General features: G+C 38.2%; 2 protein-coding genes across 4 annotated transcripts; both read right to left on the reverse strand.

Moving 5' to 3' along the window:
* Positions 1-482: 482 nt before the first annotated feature.
* On the reverse strand, positions 483-3632 carry LOC113354138 (zinc finger MYM-type protein 1-like). 3 transcript variants are annotated; one of them, XR_003361687.1, is made up of 4 exons: positions 3498-3632; positions 1980-3145; positions 1538-1624; positions 483-1111 (listed from the first exon to the last, which is right to left on the reverse strand). XR_003361687.1 is itself a non-coding variant. In XM_026597568.1 (3 exons), the coding sequence occupies exons 2-3, from the start codon at positions 3137-3139 to the stop codon at positions 1597-1599; spliced, it is 1188 nt and encodes a 395-aa protein (XP_026453353.1). In that variant the 5' UTR covers positions 3140-3145; positions 3498-3632; the 3' UTR covers positions 483-1596. The 3 variants fall into 3 exon arrangements, 2 of the variants coding, with proteins under 2 accessions (XP_026453353.1, XP_026453352.1); XM_026597568.1 differs by having other exon boundaries at positions 483-1624; XM_026597567.1 differs by lacking the exon at positions 483-1111 and having other exon boundaries at positions 1190-3145.
* Positions 501-1325, reverse strand: LOC113352270. Its single transcript, XM_026596114.1, has one exon. It carries the CDS (start codon positions 1323-1325, stop codon positions 501-503), a length of 825 nt encoding a protein of 274 aa, XP_026451899.1.
* Positions 3633-21175: the final 17543 nt, after the last annotated feature.

Genomic DNA, 21175 nt, shown 5'->3' on the forward strand with positions numbered 1-21175 from the left:
GGCAGATCCATACGAAAGGCATTGTCACCAATCTGGTCGAGTATACGAAACGGTCCATACCTCCAGTGGAGGAACCAAGATTTTAGAAAAGGGGAGGGGGGGCTAAAAAAAAAATCCCGCTACAATATTGTTACTGTGAGATAGTATGGTAGAGAATGGCAGAAAAAGTAGTTTGTGAGATACAAAACAGGACTGTTACCATTTTATTGCAGAAAGTGCTATCACCCTTGCTTCCATCACGGTTGTCGAAACTCTCATTCCTTTAAAGCAACCTACATTTCTAAGATAACAATGGACTTGTCAGTTGACGGACCAAAGTTTGATTTCAACTGATCTTTCTGGGAAACCTTCACTACTATTGAGCTAAAGTGAACACCATCAATACAAAAAAGTTTTTATTATATATAATATAATAGATGTAGTAGTCAGGTTGATACAAATATACAAAAAAAAAAACAGATTTACCAACAAAACCCATAAACCAGCATTTAGATCATCATCTATTCCTTTAGTTTTACTTTTCGATCCTTTCGAGCAATAAACAAATCAATTATCCGATCAATACTGATTTTTCGTGCAAGGATACTTTCAATGTTTATCATCATGCGATCTCTAAGAAAGTTTGCATCCATTTTGTTGCGGAGAGCTGATTTAACATTTGACATTGTTGAAAAATACAGTTCTGCACTTGCTGTAGAAACAGGAAGAGTTAATATAAGACGAATCATCCTATCAACTAAAGGATAAACATCTTCCCTTCTTGTTTCCACTAGACGTCTACATAATTCAGCAACAGTTGATAAGTTCTTAAAACCAGCATGCTTGACTACATCTTGCCCATAGTGGTATAATTCATTTCTCAAAGTATGTACCTCTTGTCGACTGAAATCGAGAGGATAAAACTTTTCAGCTAGAGTACAAACATTTTCTACATGGAATGCTTTGAAAGATTCTCGAGGATCCAAACATGAACAAAGAACAAGTAACTCCATTGTATCCTCAGGAAACCTTCCAACTAATTCTGCGATCTGAAGATCAATTGCAGCATTAAAAATATCATGGTGATAATGATGATCTACAGTAATGTTATCACGCTGCTTGCAAGAACGACCTGTACCTTGCATATAAGGTGCGGTCGTATCAGGGATGTCGATACCATGTTTAATGCAAAATAGGAACACTGTTTCGATAAAAAGTCGATAACCATCTTCATCTGATCTTAATTTATGAAGTAAAATCTTAGTGTTCGAAACTAAAGTCACGACATTGAATATGTCTTGTGTTTTCTTTAGAAGTCCTTGACATAGTATTTCAGTGTATCCCATTATCTTATATACTAGATGCAACACAAAAACAAATTAAAATTCTTGCATTTTTTCTAAAGTACTTTGTGCTTGACCTACCCCACATGTATCGTTAGGATCACTTGTACTAATATCTTCAATAGTTGTATAAGCTGCATCAAACTTATCAATCAAACTGCATACAGAACCATAATGAGAACTCCAGCGAGTATCAGTAGCTCGTGGAAACGTACCTATTTGATTATCCCCTCTACCTGTCTCAAGATCACCATTAGCCAACCTTTGGTTAATATCATCTTCTTGAGCATCTTGGAAAGATCCTAAATACAATGAAGAAGCAGTGACAAGATTAAAAACATTATTTAACATTGAAAAGAAGTCCCAAAGTCTACCGTTTTTTCAGCTGTGTGAACAAGAGATAACTGTAGCCTATGTGCAAAACAATGAACATACTATGCATATTTACAATCTTTAAGAAACAAAGCTTTTAATCCATTCACTCGACCTCGCATATTGTTAGCACCATCATAACCTTGTCCTCGCATGTTTTCAATGGGAAGATTATAACGATTAAGAATATCAGTTATACCTTTTTTGAGAGTTAAAGCACAAATGTTTTTCACACGTTGAATATCGAAAAAACTTTCTTGAACATACCCATCACTATCCACATACCTCAAAACTAGCACCATCTGCTCTTTATCTGAAGCATCTTTAGATTCATCCACAAGTATGCAATATTTCCTATCTCCAATTTCTTCATGAATCTTGTCTCTGATTTCGTTAGAAACAATATTCAAAATCTCTTTTTGAATAGCAGGCGACGTATAAGTAGAATTTTTGGGAGCATTTTCTAGGACAACCTCTTTCACCTTGTCATTGAGTGTGGCGGAAAATCTAACCATCTCAAGAAAATTACCACGGTTCTTTGAATTTTTCGATTCATCGTGTCCTCTAAAAGGACACTGCTGAAAACCTAACCACTGGGCACATTGAACCGATATTGTGAATCTTAACCTGTTTCTCCATATAATCTCTATCGACTGCGTACGGATAATAGTGGAAATATGTTGTTGTGGATTCTTTAAATTCTCACCTGCTTCTAAAGATGTGAAGTGTACAGAATTGCTACTTCCCATGTGTGCCAAAAATGCACATTTAGCTCCATTTTTAACGTTATGCCAATTTCTAAATCCTTCAAAAGTGTACTCTGGTCTTCTTGGTAGATTTTTCTCAAATAAATAGCAATAGAAACAGAACACAGCATCTTTAGCTTTAGAATATTCTAACCAATGAAATTCATCAAACCACTTCGCAGAAAATCGACGGTCTTGGATTCCCATTGGAGTACCTGGATACTTAGCAAGTTTTATTCTAATACGCCCCATTTGTAGATAAGCTCGGCGAACTTCAACACGTTTGTTAGCCGGATGTTGCATTATCGGTATACGTAATCTAGGATCCCGTTCTAAAGAAGTAACATACGCACTATCGGCAACTTCAGGTACGATTTGAGTATCCAATTCTTCAAGATCAGTTCTTCGAGTACCCTCAACTTCTTCAAAATCAGTTCTTTGAATACCCTCAACTCCATCAGTTTTTTGAGTACCCTCAACTTCTTCAAAATCAGTACTTCGAGTACCCTCAACTTCAACAGTTCTTCGAGTACCCTCAACTTCTTCAGGTTCACAATTTACAACTGAAACTTCATGATTTCTAGCAGATGATGGAGACGAAAACATCACATTACTAGTTGCTGCTTCAATAGTTTTGAAAAATTTATGCATAGTATTAGTAGCTCTTCCACGTTTATTCCCTTGACAAGGAGTAGACATTGCAACCTGTAGTAAGCATCACAAGTAACTTGTTATACAATAGACAATTTCAATAATTTCAATTTTCATCAATTCAATTCTCAATTAGAAGTCTAAAAGTAGAAAACCCAAACCCTAGAATTACAATTACAATTTCAATTTTCAATTATCAATAATAAACATCAAAATAATTTAATTCTCAATTAGAATCAACCCCTAGAAAACAATTAACAACCTTGAGTTTTTACTTCATTCAAAATCAGTAAAACCTAAATACCTAATTTAACATAAAACGAAATAATTTTAGGAATTAAAAACTTATAGAATTACTCTTGATTGACATGTTGATCATAAATAAGTAAAGAAGAAAAATTCTTACCTATTACTAATGATCTTTCATAACCCCATTCAATTCCAGCCACGAATTTCGCTCACTTTGTTTATCGTTGTTTTGTATTCTAACAGTAACAAAAGCACCGATTTGAACATGGAACATTAAAATAGGTTAGACACGTAAATGGGCTTGGATGCTTTGACTAATTGGCTTGGACAGCTGGTCTCTTTAATCACTTGACGGACTTTGGTGGACTAATATGATCGAGGGGTGGACTAAATTCCTTTGACTGGTGGACTAAAAAAAAAATTCAACTAAAGGGTGAATTATTAACTTGTTCTAGTTATATGAGAAAAAGGGGGGGGGGGGTATAGCCAGGTTTAGCCCATGCATACCTCAATGGCTTCAACTTCTTACCTTCCCCCTTCAGTCGTTCCTTACCTAACTTTAACCATACCAAGTCACCAACACCGAAATTACAAGGCACAAGATGCTTGTCATGCTTTGTTTTGTATCTGGATTGTGACTTCTTTAATTGTGTTTCAACAGTTGCATGAATCTGAGATATCTTCTCCAAGAACTTTTGTGCCTTTTTTCGTTCACTTCCTTCCTTTCCCCCCATAGAGGTTTCACTAGAAAATACTAGATCAAAAGGGCTAGGTGGTAAGTAACCATAGCACGTCTCGAAAGGATATTTTCCCGAAGAACTGTGAACTGCTCTACTGAAATCAAACTGTAGATATGGTAAACTCTCATCCCAAGTTTTAGGATGCTTAGAATTATATCACCTTAACATGTGAACCATAGTCCTGTTGACCACTTCTGTTTGTCCGTCTGTTTGTGGATGAAAAGTTGTACTCTTCTTCAACCTAGTGTCCATCATCTTCCATAAAGAATCCCAGAAATGACTAAGAAATCGACTATCCCTATCATAAATAATCGAAGTAGGTAAACCAAAATGCTTCCAAACATGCTCAAAGAAGAGCTTGGCTGCACCGGCTCCCGTTACCGTCTTTGTACATGGAATTAATGCGATCATCTTGTTGAATCGGTCGACCACAACGAACAAATAATCATGACCAGACTTGGTCTTCGGTAACCCACCAAGAAAATCCACATAAATACTTTCCCAAGGCCTTGATGGTATTGGTAATGGTAAATATAACCCACGTTTTCTGTTGGAAGGTTTAGATGTGTTGCACAACTTACACCCTCTAACCAACTTAGCCACATCATCTTGCATCTTCGGCCAAAAGACATAACACCGGAGGTTAAGTAGAGTTTTATTCATCCCAAAGTGTCCAGCAACTCGGGAAGTGTGTGCCTCTCTCAACCACTGTAAACGATCTCCATCTTCTGGTATGCAAAGTAACTGACCTTTGTATAACAATCTATCTCGGAGTTCATACTCGTTTTTCATACCACTCTTTATACCTTCTTGAAGTATTTGCTGGATGTGTATGACTCTGCATACTCTTGAGGAACAATTAGTTGAATTCTCATGGCCACCATTAATGCTCGAAATGGAGGTCGAGATAACATATCTGCCAACTTGTTGGTTACTCCCTTCTTGTACCTGATGAAAATATTGAAAGCCATCAAGTAAGACATCCACTTCATGTGCCGGGCTTGTTGTAGTTTCGTCTGTGCATGTAGATACTCCAATGGTTTGTGATCTGAATGTACCACTACTTTTTTACCTAAGAGATACACTCGCCAATGCTTGATACATTGATATAAAGCATAAAATTATATGTCATAAGGTGCGTAGTTTATAATAGCACCTGAGAACAATTCTGAATGGTACTCCACTGATTTACCATCTTGTAACAACACTCCTCCCAGTGCATAGTTACAAGTGTCGGTCTCAACTTCAAAAGTACGTTGTAAGTTAGGAAATGCCAAAACTGGTGCTTCTGAAATCTTCCTTTTTAGTAACTGAAAAGCGTCTTCATGGGTTTGATGCCATTCAAACTTTTCCTTAGCTCCCGTCAAACCATGTAATGGTCCTGCAATATTCGAAAAATGCCGGTTAAACTTACGCAAGTAGGTGAAAGCCCCTAAGAAACTCTTGCTTTCAGTTACAGTACTAGGTCTAGGCCACTTAGTGATTACTTCAACCTTCATTGGATCAATCTTCCGTTGTCCACCACCAACAATGAATCTGATGCACACCAACTCTTCCTTTCCAAACTCACACTTCTTTACGTTCAACTTCAGTTGGCCTTCATGTAACACTTTAAACACAACGTGAACAAGATGCTCTTCCCAAGTTCTGTTGTATATTGGGATATCATACAAGTAAACAATCACAAAATCTTCTATAAAAGGTCGTAACAAATCATTCATCAAACGCATAAACGTCGCTGGAGCATTACACAAACCAAAAGGCATCACCAACCATTCTAACAAGCCTTGTTTGGTTTTGAAAGCAGTCTTCCATGTATCATCTTATCGAACTCTCATCTGGTGGTATCCGAATTTGAAATCCAATTTTGTAAAGACTCGAGTTTTTTCCAACTGATCCATCATGTCTTCTATCCTAGGTAGAGGGTAATGATTCTTGATTGTGATCTTGTTTAATGCTCTATAATCAATACACATACGCCAGCCTCCATCTTTCTTTGGTACCAACAGCACCGCTGATCCACAAGGTGAAGCACTTGGCACTATCATTCCTAATTCTACGAGTTCCTTTACTTGTTTATTGATATCATTGGATTCCTCTACGGTCGTGCGATAAAGACCTACATTAGGTAGATAACCCTCCCCGGTCAACATGATCTCATGCTCCACACTCCTCTTTGGCGGTAATCCCGTGACATCCGAAAATAAATCATTGTACTTCAACTTCAACCTTTCTAGGTCATCTTCTTGTTGTGCAGACAAGGATGCCAAACAAATTCTACTCGGCTTCTCCTCAAGAGAATGGATCACAAGGATAATGAACTTTGTGTTAGCATTCACCAACCGCTTAGCCTGAGTGGTTGTGATTAAGATTGCTCCCCCAAGAGGAGAATCTATAGACCGAATCACAAAACTTTCCCCATCTTTGGTAAAGGTATGCTTTTGTTCCCTCCTGTGCAGAGTCGCATCTCTATCCCATAGGTAAGGACTACCTAGTACTACCTGGCAGACATCCAAAGGAACTACGTCGCATGTAACTTCGTCAATATATGACTCATCTAGAGCAAATTTGAACGTGCACTGTTGTGAGACTTGTAAGCCTCCTTCCTTTTGAATCCATCCTAAAGGGTATGGTCTTGGATGTTTGATAGTCTTCAATCCTAACTTCTGCACCAAAGAGTTTGAAAGTAAGTTCTTCTGATTTCCTGGGTCAATAACAACATCAACTAGTGATGTTTTGACTTGCATATTCACTGTGAAGAGTCTCTCCCTAAGATCATCTTTTGAAGGTCTTTCTTTTTCCCCTGTCATAAGAGAAAGCTTTGAATTGGGTTCTGTTAGTCTGTGGACTTCTTTTGGAGTTTGAGCGACTAGTGCTGCCTTCTTGGCTTCTTTCCTCTGCAACCCTTTAGGCTTTATATGAGGGTTCTTAACCCAACACTTGTCGACTACGTGACCTGTTTTCTTGCAATGAGTGCAAGTCAAACTTTCCTTATCACTAGACTTCCCTTCTTCTTTGCTCCTTTCACCTCCTTTCACAGTGGTACCTCCAGATTTCACCTTAGTATTTCCCTTTGAATCAGATTTCTTAAGCCTGCCTTCAATGGCATTAGATTTTATACTTGCTTCGGAGATAGTATCCACCGAAAACATCTTCAACTCCTTCCGTATATACTCATGGAACCCGGAAATATACTTCATATAGATAGCATGATATTCCAAGTCTAAATCCAAAACCATAGCTTGATTCTAAAATTCCGAAGTATATTCTTGCACGGTTTGGTTGTAAGTCTGCTTCAAGTTGTACTACTTGAACCATCTCTCCTCAAGGTAGCCAACCGGATAAAACTGTTTCCTTACAACTGCCTTGAATCTTTTCCACGACAATGCTCCCTTACTTAGGTTTTGTCTTTGATAAGCTTTCCACCATGTTAGAGCATGCTTTTGTAGCTTCAATGCCGCGAAAGCAATCTTTTCCTTTGAACCATATTCAAAGAAAGAAAAATACGTATCTAGACGTTCAATCCAGTCATCCAATTTTTCTACATCGACACTTCCATCGTAAAGTGGAATATCAACACGAAAATCAATTTTCAGACTCTTACCATGAGGTTTAGTTGATGTAGGACTTTTAAGAAAATCACTTTTCTTCTTCTCATCCTCATATTCTTCTTCTTCTTTTTCTTCTTCTTCTTCCTCATCCTCTTCTTCCGAAGCTACAGGTGAATGTATAATCTTTTTCTTCGCCTTCATCTTGGGTGTATGAGAACGAATACATTCAGTCAATTTTGCAAGTGTGGTTTGAATCGACTTCATGTCTGTTTGCAGCATAGCTACCTTTTCTTCCATAGTTTGTGGTTCGCTTTGCTTAGGATCATCATCTGATTTGTCATCCTTGATCCCCTTGTTTTCTTAACGTCTTTTAGCTTCTCGAGTACCTCACCAAGCTTTATGTAGAGAGATCTAGTGAAAACCATAAACCACTGGGATTTACCCTATAAACTAACCTCGCTCGTGATGCCAACTTAACTAGATGATGAGTGCTAAAAAGTGCATATTTCTATATATTTTTCTTGGCATTTAACTCATCTTCTGTGCATTAATTCTACATTTTATCCCATATTCTGTATTTTCATTGTTTTCAAGAATAAATATTTTTATTAATTTTGCATTTTTAGGTAATAAATAAAGTTTGGATGAATTGCGGAGCGGAAAAGAGCAAAGAAACGGTCAAGACTCCCGCAGGAAGGCAGCAAAGAATGATGTTTGCAAGAGCCGGATAAACTAGAAGTGGGCTTGAAGAGGAAGAATTGTTCTTAAAGAAGATATGGGCTTGTCATACCCAAGGCCCAAAACCCTTACCCAAATCCATTTCCAATATCCATACCCATTTCCATGAGAACCGTCAGATAGGATCCATCACATCATCCTACGGTCGGCTCATCATCGTGCATCAAACTCTGAAGTTCCTGTCAAACATCATAGTACCTAACCCCATCTGGAACCGTTAGCTTCGTTGTATCTCGCAATCCAACGGTCGCTACAAACTGTTTCCCTTCTTGTCGTTCGATTCGTTTCAGATGTGGTCATCCAACGCTCTCGTCTTGCTGGACATCAAGATTGCTGATCCCGCCCAACACCGGAGCACACCCAACACATATAACCCAAAAACCTAACCCTAAATCGCTCATTCTCTTCTCCCCTTCTCTTTATTCTCTTCTCCCGCCTCTGCAGACACCATGTCTGCCGTACCACCACCTTCTCCACCATGTCCGCCACCACCTACTCTGCCACAACCAAACCACCAACTCCACCTGCTCGAACATCATCACCCCCTATTTCTAACCCCCTATTTGATTGATATTTCTTCTCACCTTTTTCTGAAACCCTAGAAGAAAAATCAATCGATTAGGCGAGTCTAGAGTAGCAATTGACACATGGGAATGGAGCAAAGGACCAAGGGGAAGAATGGGTCGAAGACAAACTCGTCAAATCACATCAATATGGGTAAGAATTACCAAACCCTAAATTTTCTGATTTGGGGGAATTTATTAAAGAACCCTAATGTTCTGTTAGGGAGAGCATTAGAGAAGATATGGGTCTGTTTTGTACTGTCAAATTAGGTAGAAATAATTTACCTAATTTCTGTTTAAATTGGGGATATTTTTGGGGAAGAACCCTAATTTTGTAATTTGGGGGAAAACCCAAATTGGGTCTGTTGGTATAAATTGAGACTGTGGGTATGTTTTAAGGGGGAGGCCTGGACGAGCCAGAGCACCACCAAGAGGCCTGGAATAGCCAGGACCTCAGCTGTTAATTTTGTTTTCAATATCAGTTCATTTTAAATTTCAGTTGTTCAATTCATCATGTTCTAGTTTAATTTCTAAGGGGGAGATGAAATCATGATGCTTCTGCTAATTCAATCCAAGCTAGATATTGTGCTTGTTGTGCTAAAATGTTTAGGATAGTCTTAATCAAAGAACATCCTTTAGGTTGTTAAAACACCTAAGTGGATTCTCTGCGGGTAGTTGCAGTGTGAGAGCCCCAACTATCACAAGGTTTAGAATTATCTTAGTGCCTTTAGCCTCCTTTCTAACCCAACCCTTTGATGAGCAGCAGGCATAGAACCTCCACTGCCATCTAGTTAGTCAGAAAGCCTAGAAGCTGACTGATAACTAACAAGGGACAAGAGCAGTATTAAACTGAGATTGCCTTAGCATAGGTAAAATGGTGGATTTGAAGCCTTAGTACCCTGTTACCTTGCTTTACTTTCTGTCACTAATTCAGTTACACCAAAACAGCTCAGTTGTGTTTTAACGCAACACAAAAATCTTTTTTTTGTCAGAAATCTCTAGGAAAACAACAATAGCTCCCTCCAAGTCCCTGTGGACAAACCCCTGCTTATTCACTTTCTACTTTAGATCATGTGCACTTGCAGGTGTAAATATAACCATAGTTTTAGGTTTAATTCCTTAGCTATCATGTTTTTGGCGCCGCTGCCGGGGACTTGGCGCTGTGTGTTGATTTGTTCTTTGCTGTTTTGTTGCATTCACTTTCATCTTCATATTTGCATCATAGTTCATTGCATTTGCATCTTTCCCTGCATTGCATACTCATTTGCATATTGTTCACTTACATTCCTGCATCATAGCTTGCATCTTTACTCACTTTCTGCTTTGAGCCAGCAGGTACCTGCCTATCCTGCTGCTTTTGTTGTGGAGCTGCTGCTGCTGCTGCTCCTGTGCTTGTTGTACTCCTTCTCTCCTGCTGAGCTGCTGTGCTTGTGCTGCTGTGGTGCTCCTGCTTGTGCCAGGCCAAGACTGCTGCTGAGCTGCTGTGGCCCATGTTGCTGCTTGTTGCTGCTAACTGCTGCTGCCTTCTGCACATGTTGCTCTGTTGTGGCCCTGTGAACCTGCAAAGCCTGCTGTTGTGTTGTTGCTGCTGCTGCTGATCTGCTCCTGCTGCTAGGCCTGAAGTGGTGCTGCTGCCATTCATAAGCCAAGCCCAACTGGGCCTCAACAAAGACAAAAGCTTAGGATGATCCAAAGCCCAACTGGGATTTTGCAACCAAACTGAGCAGCTGGGCTGTGCTTAAGCAAGTAAGCCTAAACCCATTAAGAGAACCCAACCTGTGGGCTTCCATTTTTAATCTGTGGGCATGTAATAATTATTTTAATTTTAATTTTATTTCTTTCTTTGTTTGGGATTGTAATAATTTTAGTTTTATTTTTATTCTCTTTTTTTTTGTGGGTTTGTAATAATTAGTTTTATTTTTATTTCTTTCTTTATTTGGGCTTGTAATTTAGTTGTTTGTTAGGCTTGTAGTTTCTTAATAGTGGGCTTGCTCTAAACTTAACTTTTTGGATTTTGGGCTTGCCTCTTTTGTGAACCAAACTTAACTAAATTTTGGGCTAAAAAAAAAAAAAAAAATTTTGCTCCTTATTTCAAAAACCAAAATTTTTCTCCCTCTTTAAAAACCAAAATTTTATCCCAAGCAAAACCAAATTTTCTTTTCAAAACCCTTTCAAACCAAATTTTCAAAACCCATTAAAACCAAATTTTTTGAAAAAATGGGCGAGTGTGTGAATAAACCTCGTGCTCTCCATGAATACATGTATCCCACAATAAAAATTCCATTATCATGTATTGTCTTACCTCAAACCAATAACCCTTTTAAAATAAATGCAAGCATGATACAAATACTTCCTATATTTCGAGGGTTCGATTCTGAGAACCCCTATACTCATGTAAGAGAGTTTGAAAAAATTTGTCGGACTATGCAACCTGATCATATGTCCGAAGACTCTCTGAAATTGCGTTTGTTTACATTTTCTCAAAAGGAAAGGGCCAAAACATGGTTTTACGGTTTGAGACCACAATCAATCAACACTTGGGACCAACTCACAGATCTATTTTTCAAAAAATTCTTTCCACATCATAGGACCATCGCTATTCGTCAAAGTATCAATTGTTTTGTCCAATTGGATGAGGAAACTGTTTTTGACTATTTTGAACGTTTTAATGATTTGTTGAGCGAATGTCCACACCATGGATTTGAGAAGTGGAGACTTGTTGCTATCCTCTATGAGGGACTAGACTTTAAATCTCGAGTCATGGTTGAGTGTATGTGTAATGGTGAATTTCTTGATAAAACTGTGGACGATGCATGGAAATTTTTAGCTGAGATTGCAGAGAAAACCCGTCAATGGGAATCCATTAGGGAAACTGAGACACTGCCACATGATATAGGTGATAATGAATTGAACTTTGAAAATAGCATGTTTAGTCCTTCCCATGTGTATGATATTGAATATGAACCTAATCTACAGGAACATGAGTTGACTAATGACACCACAACTGCTAATAGGGACAAGTATGCATATTACTATGATGATGATGATGATAATGTTATGTTAGAAGAACATGTCTATGCTGAAAAATTTTGTGGAACCTTTGGTTTCAAATACATTAGGCTTTTCTGCCCCGACCTTCATGAATGATATTTCTTCTAATATTCCATATGCATGTGATGTTGATACTGATTTAGATATTGTGCAATTATCCTGTGAAGAGCATGACTTAGGTAAATCTTCTGTTGACACTAATGATCCTATGCATGAAAACATAGTTGATGTGTCTGATTCCATACTTAAGCCACAATATATTGCTTCTGTTGATGATAATTTGAATATATCGGATAACCATGATTCTGAATTAGGACTTGTGCAAATTTTTTGTGATGAGCATGCTACACATCTTGAGTGTGACTTAGATAATGCTGATGTGACTGATATTATTGATACTCTTGATCTCATGCATGTGAGACACTTAGATGTCACTTTCTTGCCTAAGTCACAATCTGATAGCCTTGCACCCTACCTAGATTTGGTTTGTAACAATATTTTCAAACCAATTTTCATGAGAATACCTAATCTAGGCCTGGAACTGTGTGCCTCTCAAGTCCTCTTGGACTATTTTGCATCCAAATACAATACTTTCGAGGAGCCACAGTTAGGATATGCATGTTTGCCCGTCCCTACCAAAGTTCACTTTGAGTTAGACCTTGTACATGATGAACCCCCAAAACTGCGAGATTTTGTTTCCAAAATTTTATTCGTTGAAAAATCCAGGTTTGGGGGCAGCTCATTTTGTTTCACATCTTCACTTGCATGCCTATCATATTATTATTGTGTGAAGCTGTTGAAATGTCTACATTTCGTCTTTTGGGTTGATCCTCAACTCTTTAGACTGTATGTATATAGTGAATTGTTTGTATATAATCCGGTAGGTAATGTTTAGTGGAATCATATGTTTCTTGTATATATTTGTGTTAACCCAATATGAATTCAGTTGAGTTACTGTTGGTTTTTGCCCTGAATAACGGAGTTCTAATATTACTTTCGCCGAAATCGGGTATTCTCTTTCCTTTTTCTCTACTCAACATGATCCTCTTCATATGTTGTATTATAATTTTTTTCATATTTTGAAACATTGAGGACAATGTTTAGTTTAGGTTTGGGGGTATAGAGTAGATATCCCGATAACATGCTAAATTGAAAAAATTGAACTCTTCCTTTTTGAAAAAAATGAAAAAATAAAAATAAAAAATTAAAAATTGAAAAAAACATAAAAATGGAGCTCATTTACCTTGAAATGTCGACTCTTGTGCAAATATGTAATTTTTAGGAGTCTTAGTCTAGATATTTAGGCACCCTGATTCTAGCACAATTCACATGTGATAAGAAACTTGCACGCGCACGATCTACCAATACATGTATAGCCTCGATCTTCAAGGTGTTTGATAGGAAGTTAGATTGCCAATCACTTTAGAATACTGAATGAGACTTGACTAACTTGTTCTTTGGTTGGCTGGGATAGAAGTTGGAGAATACGTTAAGAAAAGCAACCATAGAATTTGACCGGATGCATTCGATAAGAGCCACCTCTTGCTAAGAGTCATGTAATTATGTTTTTCTTTTTGTTCATGTATCAAAAGTGTCACTATGAGATCAAAGTTATTTACAAAAAAAAAAAAAAAAAAAATCAAGTATTTATTTATTCCATGTTTTGTCATGTTAAAGACAATAGTTCTCTCTTGTTCCAAAAATAAAAGAGAGTAATCAATGTAAATAAGAGTCATGTAAAGAGTCATCTTTTTGTTGTAAATAGTCTTGTAATAAGCAAGGAGGGTGCAGCCATCGATGTATAACGCGGGTAAACTGAAATATCACCAACTCATTGGGTGAACATTCACAATTCTCGTAAAGCCGGACAGCTAGCTTGGCTTAGAATTCGGTTCTTAGCCTAAAAACTATCTCTTGGTGATTAGTAGTCATAACTTCAGATCTTTCTTTACACATGTGTAGATACACTTTACACTCTTATCACATGTCTTTATTTGTTATCAGTGCTAGGATTGTGCCTTTGATAGCTAGATTGACATCTCCATTTTGCTGTGAGCTTAAACTGACTTGCACATGTCACATTTGATGGAATCTGAGATTATATTTTGACCTAGAACTTTGTAGGTACGTTCTAAGCAAACCTTCACGAGACTTCACTCGTCCACTAGGGACACTTAGTGGTTTAAAAGGCTTAGTGCATACGCTAAATGCATTCGAGAGACCAGCGACAGTGGTATAGGTAGGATTTCCTTAGTTTTGTTTTACTTGAGGACAAGTAAAATTCAGGTTTGGGGGTATTTGATGAGTGCCGAATATTGTATATATTTATCCCTTTTTGTTGGCATTTAACTCATCTTTTGTGCATTAATTCTACATTTTATCCCATATTCTGTATTTTCATTGTTTTCAAGAATAAATATTTTTCTTACTTAATTTTGCATTTTTAGGTAATAAATAAAGTCTGGATAACTTGCGGAGCGGAAAAGAGTTGAAGAGTAGTGAGAAGCCGGGAGAAATTACGCAAGGAAGCCGCAAAGAATGGAGCGCACGTCCAAAAAAAGCTAGGAATGGGATCAAGAAGGAAGAATTGTTCTTAAAGAAGATATGGGCTTGGCATACCCAAGGCCCAAAACCCTTACCCAAACCCATTTTCTATAACCAAAACCGCCTCCATCTTCAGCCGTCGGATTGGATCCATCTCATCATCCGATGGTCGCTCCTTCATCGCTCATCAAAATCTGAAGCTCCTGCAAAACACCATAGTGCCTAAATTCCAAGCCTTCAGATTAGATTGTAGTTGAATCCAACGATCGCTTCTTTTCCTGCGCATCAAATCTCGATACTTCCGCTTAACACTACAACACATAACTCCATCTGATGCCGTGAATTTCGTTGTACTTAAGCATCCGACGGTCGCTCCTCGCATCCGTCCATTTAGCCGCTCGATTCTTTCCAAACTCCACAATCCAACAGATCTCCTCGATGTTCATCAACACCCGATGACCCGGCCACACACTGGAGCACCAAACCCTACACTACCCTAAATCGACCAAAAGAGAACCTAAATCTAATTTCCATCTCCTCATTTCTCTGCAACTGCTCCACCCCCATACCTTCTCCATGTCCGCCACCACCTCTCCCTGCCACCATCTCTACCACCTCACCTCTGCAGCGCCATCACTTCTTCACCATCATCACCCGACACCACACCATCCCCCTAGCCGAGTTGCTTTAACTCCTCTCACCAACTGACCTAGGTGAGGGTTGATAAAACACCTCGAATTAGGGAGCAATTGACGCAATTGGAGGCAGAGAAGGACCGAGAGAGAAGAAAAGAGACATGGGTCGACGTCAATTCAAAGTTTAGGTGAAAAATTTTGGGAATTGAAAAACCCTAATTTCTAATTTTAGGGTTTGAAAAAATTGGGTATTTGTATGCTATAAATAGAGAGTGTGTAGAGCAGTATAACGCGGGTAAACTGAAATATCACCAACTCATTGGGTGAACATTCACAATTCTCGTAAAGCCGGACAGCTAGCTTGGCTTAGAATTCGGTTCTTAGCCTAAAAACTATCTCTTGGTGATTAGTAGTCATAACATCCGATCTTTCTTTACACATGTGTAGATACACTTTACACTCTTATCACATGTCTTTATTTGTTATCAGTGCTAGGATTGTGCCTTTGATAGCTAGATTGACATCTCCATTTTGCTGTGAGCTTAAACTGACTTGCACATGTCACATTTGATGGAATATGAGCTTATATTTTGTCCTAGAACTTTGTAGGTACGTTCTAAGCAAACCTTCACGAGACTTCACTCGTCCACTAGGGACACTTAGTGGTTTAAAAGGCTTAGTGCATATGCTAAATGCATTCGAGAGACCAGCGACAGTGGTATAGTTAGGATTTCCTTAGTTTTGTTTTACTTGAGGACAAGTAAAATTCAGGTTTGGGGGTATTTGATGAGTGCTAAAAAGTGCATATTTATATATATTTTTCTTGGCAATTAACTCATCTTTTGTGCTCTAATTCTCCATTTTAACCCATATTCTGTATTTTCATTGTTTTCAAGAATAAATATTTTTATTAATTAATTTTGCATTTTTAGGTACCAAATAAAGTTTGGATGAATTGCGGAGCGGAAAAGGGCAGAAAAGTGGTGGAAGCCAAGAGGAATCACACAAGGAAGCCGCGAAGAATGTTGTGCGCAAGACCAAAAGGCTAGAACTGGGCTTGAAGAGGAAGAATTGTTCTTAAAGAAGATATGGGCTTGGCATACCCAAGGCCCAAAACCCTCACCCAAACCCATTTACAATATCCATACCCGCCTTCATATTCAGCCGTCGGATTGGATCATCTCAGCATCGTACGGTCGCTTCATCATAGTGCATCAAAATCTGAAGATCCTGAAAAACACTATAGCACCTAACTCCATCTTGAGACGTCAGTTTCGTTGTACTTCCGCATCCAACGGTCGCTCCTCGCTTCTTTCCATCTCGTCGTTAGATCGATCCATCATCTCCACATCCCACGGTTCATCCTCGCTGTTCATCCAATTTGCTACAACCTCCCAACACCCGAGCACCTAACACCTATACCCGTCAGCCAAACAGACCTTACCCAATTTTCCATCGACCACCTTCTTCTCCGTCTTCTCCCCCATCCCTCTGCAACAGATCCACCAACTCCATCGCCACCACACCCTCGTCTCTGCCAGCCACAGCTGGGCCTCTCCAAAAGCACTAAAAGATCTACCCATTATCTGGGCTTTTTCCCGAATAGAAACCAAGGTTTCTTCATCCCATTTAAACCAAAAGTTTTTTCTTTAACCCATTAAAAACCAAAAGGCTTTGCTCCCTTTAAAAACCAAAATTTTTCCTCATCCCATAAAAAACCAAATTTCTTTTCCAAAATTCCCAAGAAACACAAAGCTCTTTGCTCCCTTTAAAAAACCAAAAGTTTCCAAATGTCTCCCGCCAAAACCAAATGTCTCCCGACAAAACCAAATTTTCCCCGAAAAGTCCAATCCCATTAAAAACCAAATTTTCTTGTACATAATCCAGTAGATAAAATTTCTTAAAACCCTTTTGTTCCTTTTGTATATATTTTGCTAATCCAATATGATCTCGGCTGACATATGTTGGATTCTTGCCTTGAATAACGGAGTTCTAATATTGCTTTCGCCGAAATCGGGTATTCTCTTTCCTTTTTCTCTACTCAACATGATCCTCTTAATATGTTGTATTATAATTTTGTTCATATTTTGAAACATTGAGGACAATGTTTAGTTTAGGTTTGGGGGTGAAAAGTAGATACTTTGATAATATGCCATAATTGAAAACAAGAACTCCTTCTTTTTGAAAAAAATGAAAAATGAAAATTAAAAATTAAAAATTGAAAAAAAACATAAAAATGGAGCCCATTTACCTTGGAATGTTGACTCTTGTGCAAATATGTAATTATTAGGAGTCTTAGTCTAGATATTTAGGCACCCTGATTCTAGCACAATTCACATAGTGATAAGAAATTTGCACGCGCACGATCTACCAATACATGTATAGCCTCGATCTTCAAGGTGTTTGATAGGAAGTCACGATTGCCAATCACTTTAGAATACTGAACGAAACTTGACTAGCTTGTTCTTTGGTTGGTTGGGATAGAAGGTGGAGGTTACATTAAGAAAAACAACCATCGAATTTAACTGGGTGCATCAAAAAGGGCTACCTCTTGCAAAGTGTCATGTAATTTTTTGTTTCCTTTTGTATATGTATCAAAAGTGTTTCCTTATCAAAAAAAAAAAAAATTAAAAAAATTAAAAAATCAATCAAGTATTTATCAATTCCATCCTCTCTTGTTCCAAAAATAAAAGAGAGTAGTCAATGTAAATAAGAGTCATGTAAATAGTCATTTTGTTATTTCATTGTAATAAGCAAGGAAGGGTGTATGCCATTGATGTACAACGCGAGTAATTGTGAAATACCTCCAACTCATTCACAATTCTCGTAAAGTCCGGGCAGCTAGCTAGATTTCGACCTTGGTTCTTAGCCTGAGAAACTATCTCTTGGTGATTAGTAGTCATAACATCCGATCTTTCTTTACACATGTGTAGATACACTTTACACTCTTATCACATGTCTTTATTTGTTATCAGTGCTAGGATTGTGCCTTTGATAGCTAGATTGACATCTCCATTTTGCTGTGAGCTTAAACTGACTTGCACATGTCACATTTGATGGAATCTGAGCTTATATTTTGACCTAGAACTTTGTAGGTACGTTCTAAGCAAACCTTCACGAGACTTCACTCGTCCACTAGGGACACTTAGTGGTTTAAAAGGCTTAGTGCATACGCTAAATGCATTCGAGAGACCAGCGACAGTGGTATAGGTAGGATTTCCTTAGTTTTGTTTTACTTGAGGACAAGTAAAATTCAGGTTTGGGGGTATTTGATGAGTGCTAAAAAGTGCATATTTCTATATATTTTTCTTGGCATTTAACTCATCTTCTGTGCATTAATTCTACATTTTATCCCATATTCTGTATTTTCATTGTTTTCAAGAATAAATATTTTTATTAATTTTGCATTTTTAGGTAATAAATAAAGTTTGGATGAATTGCGGAGCGGAAAAGAGCAAAGAAACGGTCAAGACTCCCGCAGGAAGGCAACAAAGAATGATGTTTGCAAGAGCCGGATAAACTAGAAGTGGGCTTGAAGAGGAAGAATTGTTCTTAAAGAAGATATGGGCTTGGCATACCCAAGGCCCAAAACCCTTACCCAAATCCATTTCCAATATCCATACCCATTTCCATGAGAACCGTCAGATAGGATCCATCACATCATCCTACGGTCGGCTCATCATCGTGCATCAAACTCTGAAGTTCCTGTCAAACATCATAGTACCTAACCCCATCTGGAACCGTTAGCTTCGTTGTATCTCGCAATCCAACGGTCGCTACAAGCTGTTTCCCTTCTTGTCGTTCGATTCGTTTCAGATGTGGTCATCCAACGCTCTCGTCTTGCTGGACATCAAGATTGCTGATCCCGCCCAACACCGGAGCACACCCAACACATATAACCCAAAAACCTAACCCTAAATCGCTCATTCTCTTCTCCCCTTCTCTTTATTCTCTTCTCCCGCCTCTGCAGACACCATGTCTGCCGTACCACCACCTTCTCCACCATGTCCGCCACCACCTACTCTGCCACAACCAAACCACCAACTCCACCTGCTCGAACATCATCACCCCCTATTTCTAGCCCCCTATTTGATTGATATTTCTTCTCACCTTTTTCTGAAACCCTAGAAGAAAAATCAATCGATTAGGCGAGTCTAGAGTAGCAATTGACACATGGGAATGGAGCAAAGGACCAAGGGGAAGAATGGGTCGAAGACAAACTCGTCAAATCACATCAATATGGGTAAGAATTACCAAACCCTAAATTTTCTGATTTGGGGGAATTTATTAAAGAACCCTAATGTTCTGTTAGGGAGAGCATTAGAGAAGATATGGGTCTGTTTTGTACTGTCAAATTAGGTAGAAATAATTTACCTAATTTCTGTTTAAATTGGGGATATTTTTGGGAAAAAACCCTAATTTTGTAATTTGGGGGAAAACCCAAATTGGGTCTGTGGGTATAAATTGAGACTGTGGGTATGTTTTAAGGGGGAGGCCTGGACGAGCCAGAGCACCACCAAGAGGCCTGGAATAGCCAGGACCTCAGCTGTTAATTTTGTTTTCAATATCAGTTCATTTTAAATTTCAGTTGTTCAATTCATCATGTTCTAGTTTAATTGCTAAGGGGGAGATGAAATCATGATGCTTCTGCTAATTCAATCCAAGATAGATATTGTGCTTGTTGTGCTGAAATGTTTAGGATAGTCTTAATCAAAGAACATCCTTTAGGTTGTTAAAACACCTAAGTGGCTTCTCTGCGGGTAGTTGCAGTGTGAGAGCCCCAACTATCACAAGGTTTAGAATTATCTTAGTGCCTTTAGCCTCCTTTCTAACCCAACCCTTTGATGAGCAGCAGGCATAGAACCTCCACTGCCATCTAGTTAGTCAGAAAGCCTAGAAGCTGACTGATAACTAACAAGGGACAAGAGCAGTATTGAACTGAGATTGCCTTAGCATAGGTAAAATGGTGGATTTGAAGCCTTAGTACCCTGTTACCTTGCTTTACTTTCTGTCACTAATTCAGTTACACCAAAACAGCTCAGTTGTGTTTTAACGCAACACAAAAATCTTTTTTTTGTCAGAAATCTCTAGGAAAACAACAATAGCTCCCTCCAAGTCCCTGTGGACAAACCCCTGCTTATTCACTTTCTACTTTAGATCCTGTGCACTTGCAGGTGTAAATATAACCATAGTTTTAGGTTTAATTCCTTAGCTATCACTAGACAGTCAGACTCAATTGTGAAATCCAACCTTTGGTTGTTGATTGGAAATTGATTGATCCTTAGATATTGGTCTTTGATACCATCCAAGTTTATTATCCTTGTATTTGATAAAGACTTGCAAATTCTTATTTGCTTGAGTAAAGATCAAATCAAGTGATAGAGATATTAACTCCTTGATATACTTTTTATTAATATTGAGTATGACTGTCTGGTTGATTCTCTTAAAAGTATATTCGAGTTAGTCCATACAGATTGCTAATCGAAATATTGGGTGTGGTTGTTAGACCCCCGCTTTTCAATAACTCTCCCAATATGTCTCTCCCAATACAAAATCACTCAACCTCCTTTACAATGCAATAAGGCTCCCTTTTATACACATTCAATGAAGTGGAATACAACTCATCTTTTACTTCGCCAATATTCACAAAATTCACATGACCCTCTCTTTCGCTTCACTACTCCTAGATTCGATATTTTCAATTCTATTTTACTTCGACAATAATCTCGGTGACTTGTTTATACGCACATTTGTCTGTATTTCTTGCTCAACAATCCATCTTCGTTTGATATCGCTTCTCTTCACTTCAACACCTCATGCTCGTTAAACTTGACTACTTACATTCTTCGCTAGATCCTTTATTCACCTCGTTATAACACTTCTTTACTTTCTTTACTTCGTGTCTGTTGCTTCACAACTGTTATTTTCATTAAAGCTTCTGTCTGTACTTTATGATGATTGTTGATTTGACCCTTTTGGTATCTTAATTAATAAATGCTTTGTCCCTACATCT

The sequence above is a fragment of the Papaver somniferum genome, chromosome 2 (assembly GCF_003573695.1).
Source record: "Papaver somniferum cultivar HN1 chromosome 2, ASM357369v1, whole genome shotgun sequence".
Classification (NCBI taxonomy): domain Eukaryota; kingdom Viridiplantae; phylum Streptophyta; class Magnoliopsida; order Ranunculales; family Papaveraceae; genus Papaver; species Papaver somniferum.

Bases quoted from the DNA above. Each gene is read 5' to 3' on its own strand.
- LOC113352270 (XM_026596114.1), bottom strand. From the start codon at position 1,325: ATGGGATACACTGAAATACTATGTCAAGGACTTCTAAAGAAAACACAA.
- LOC113354138 (XM_026597567.1), bottom strand. From the start codon at position 3,139: ATGTCTACTCCTTGTCAAGGGAATAAACGTGGAAGAGCTACTAATACT.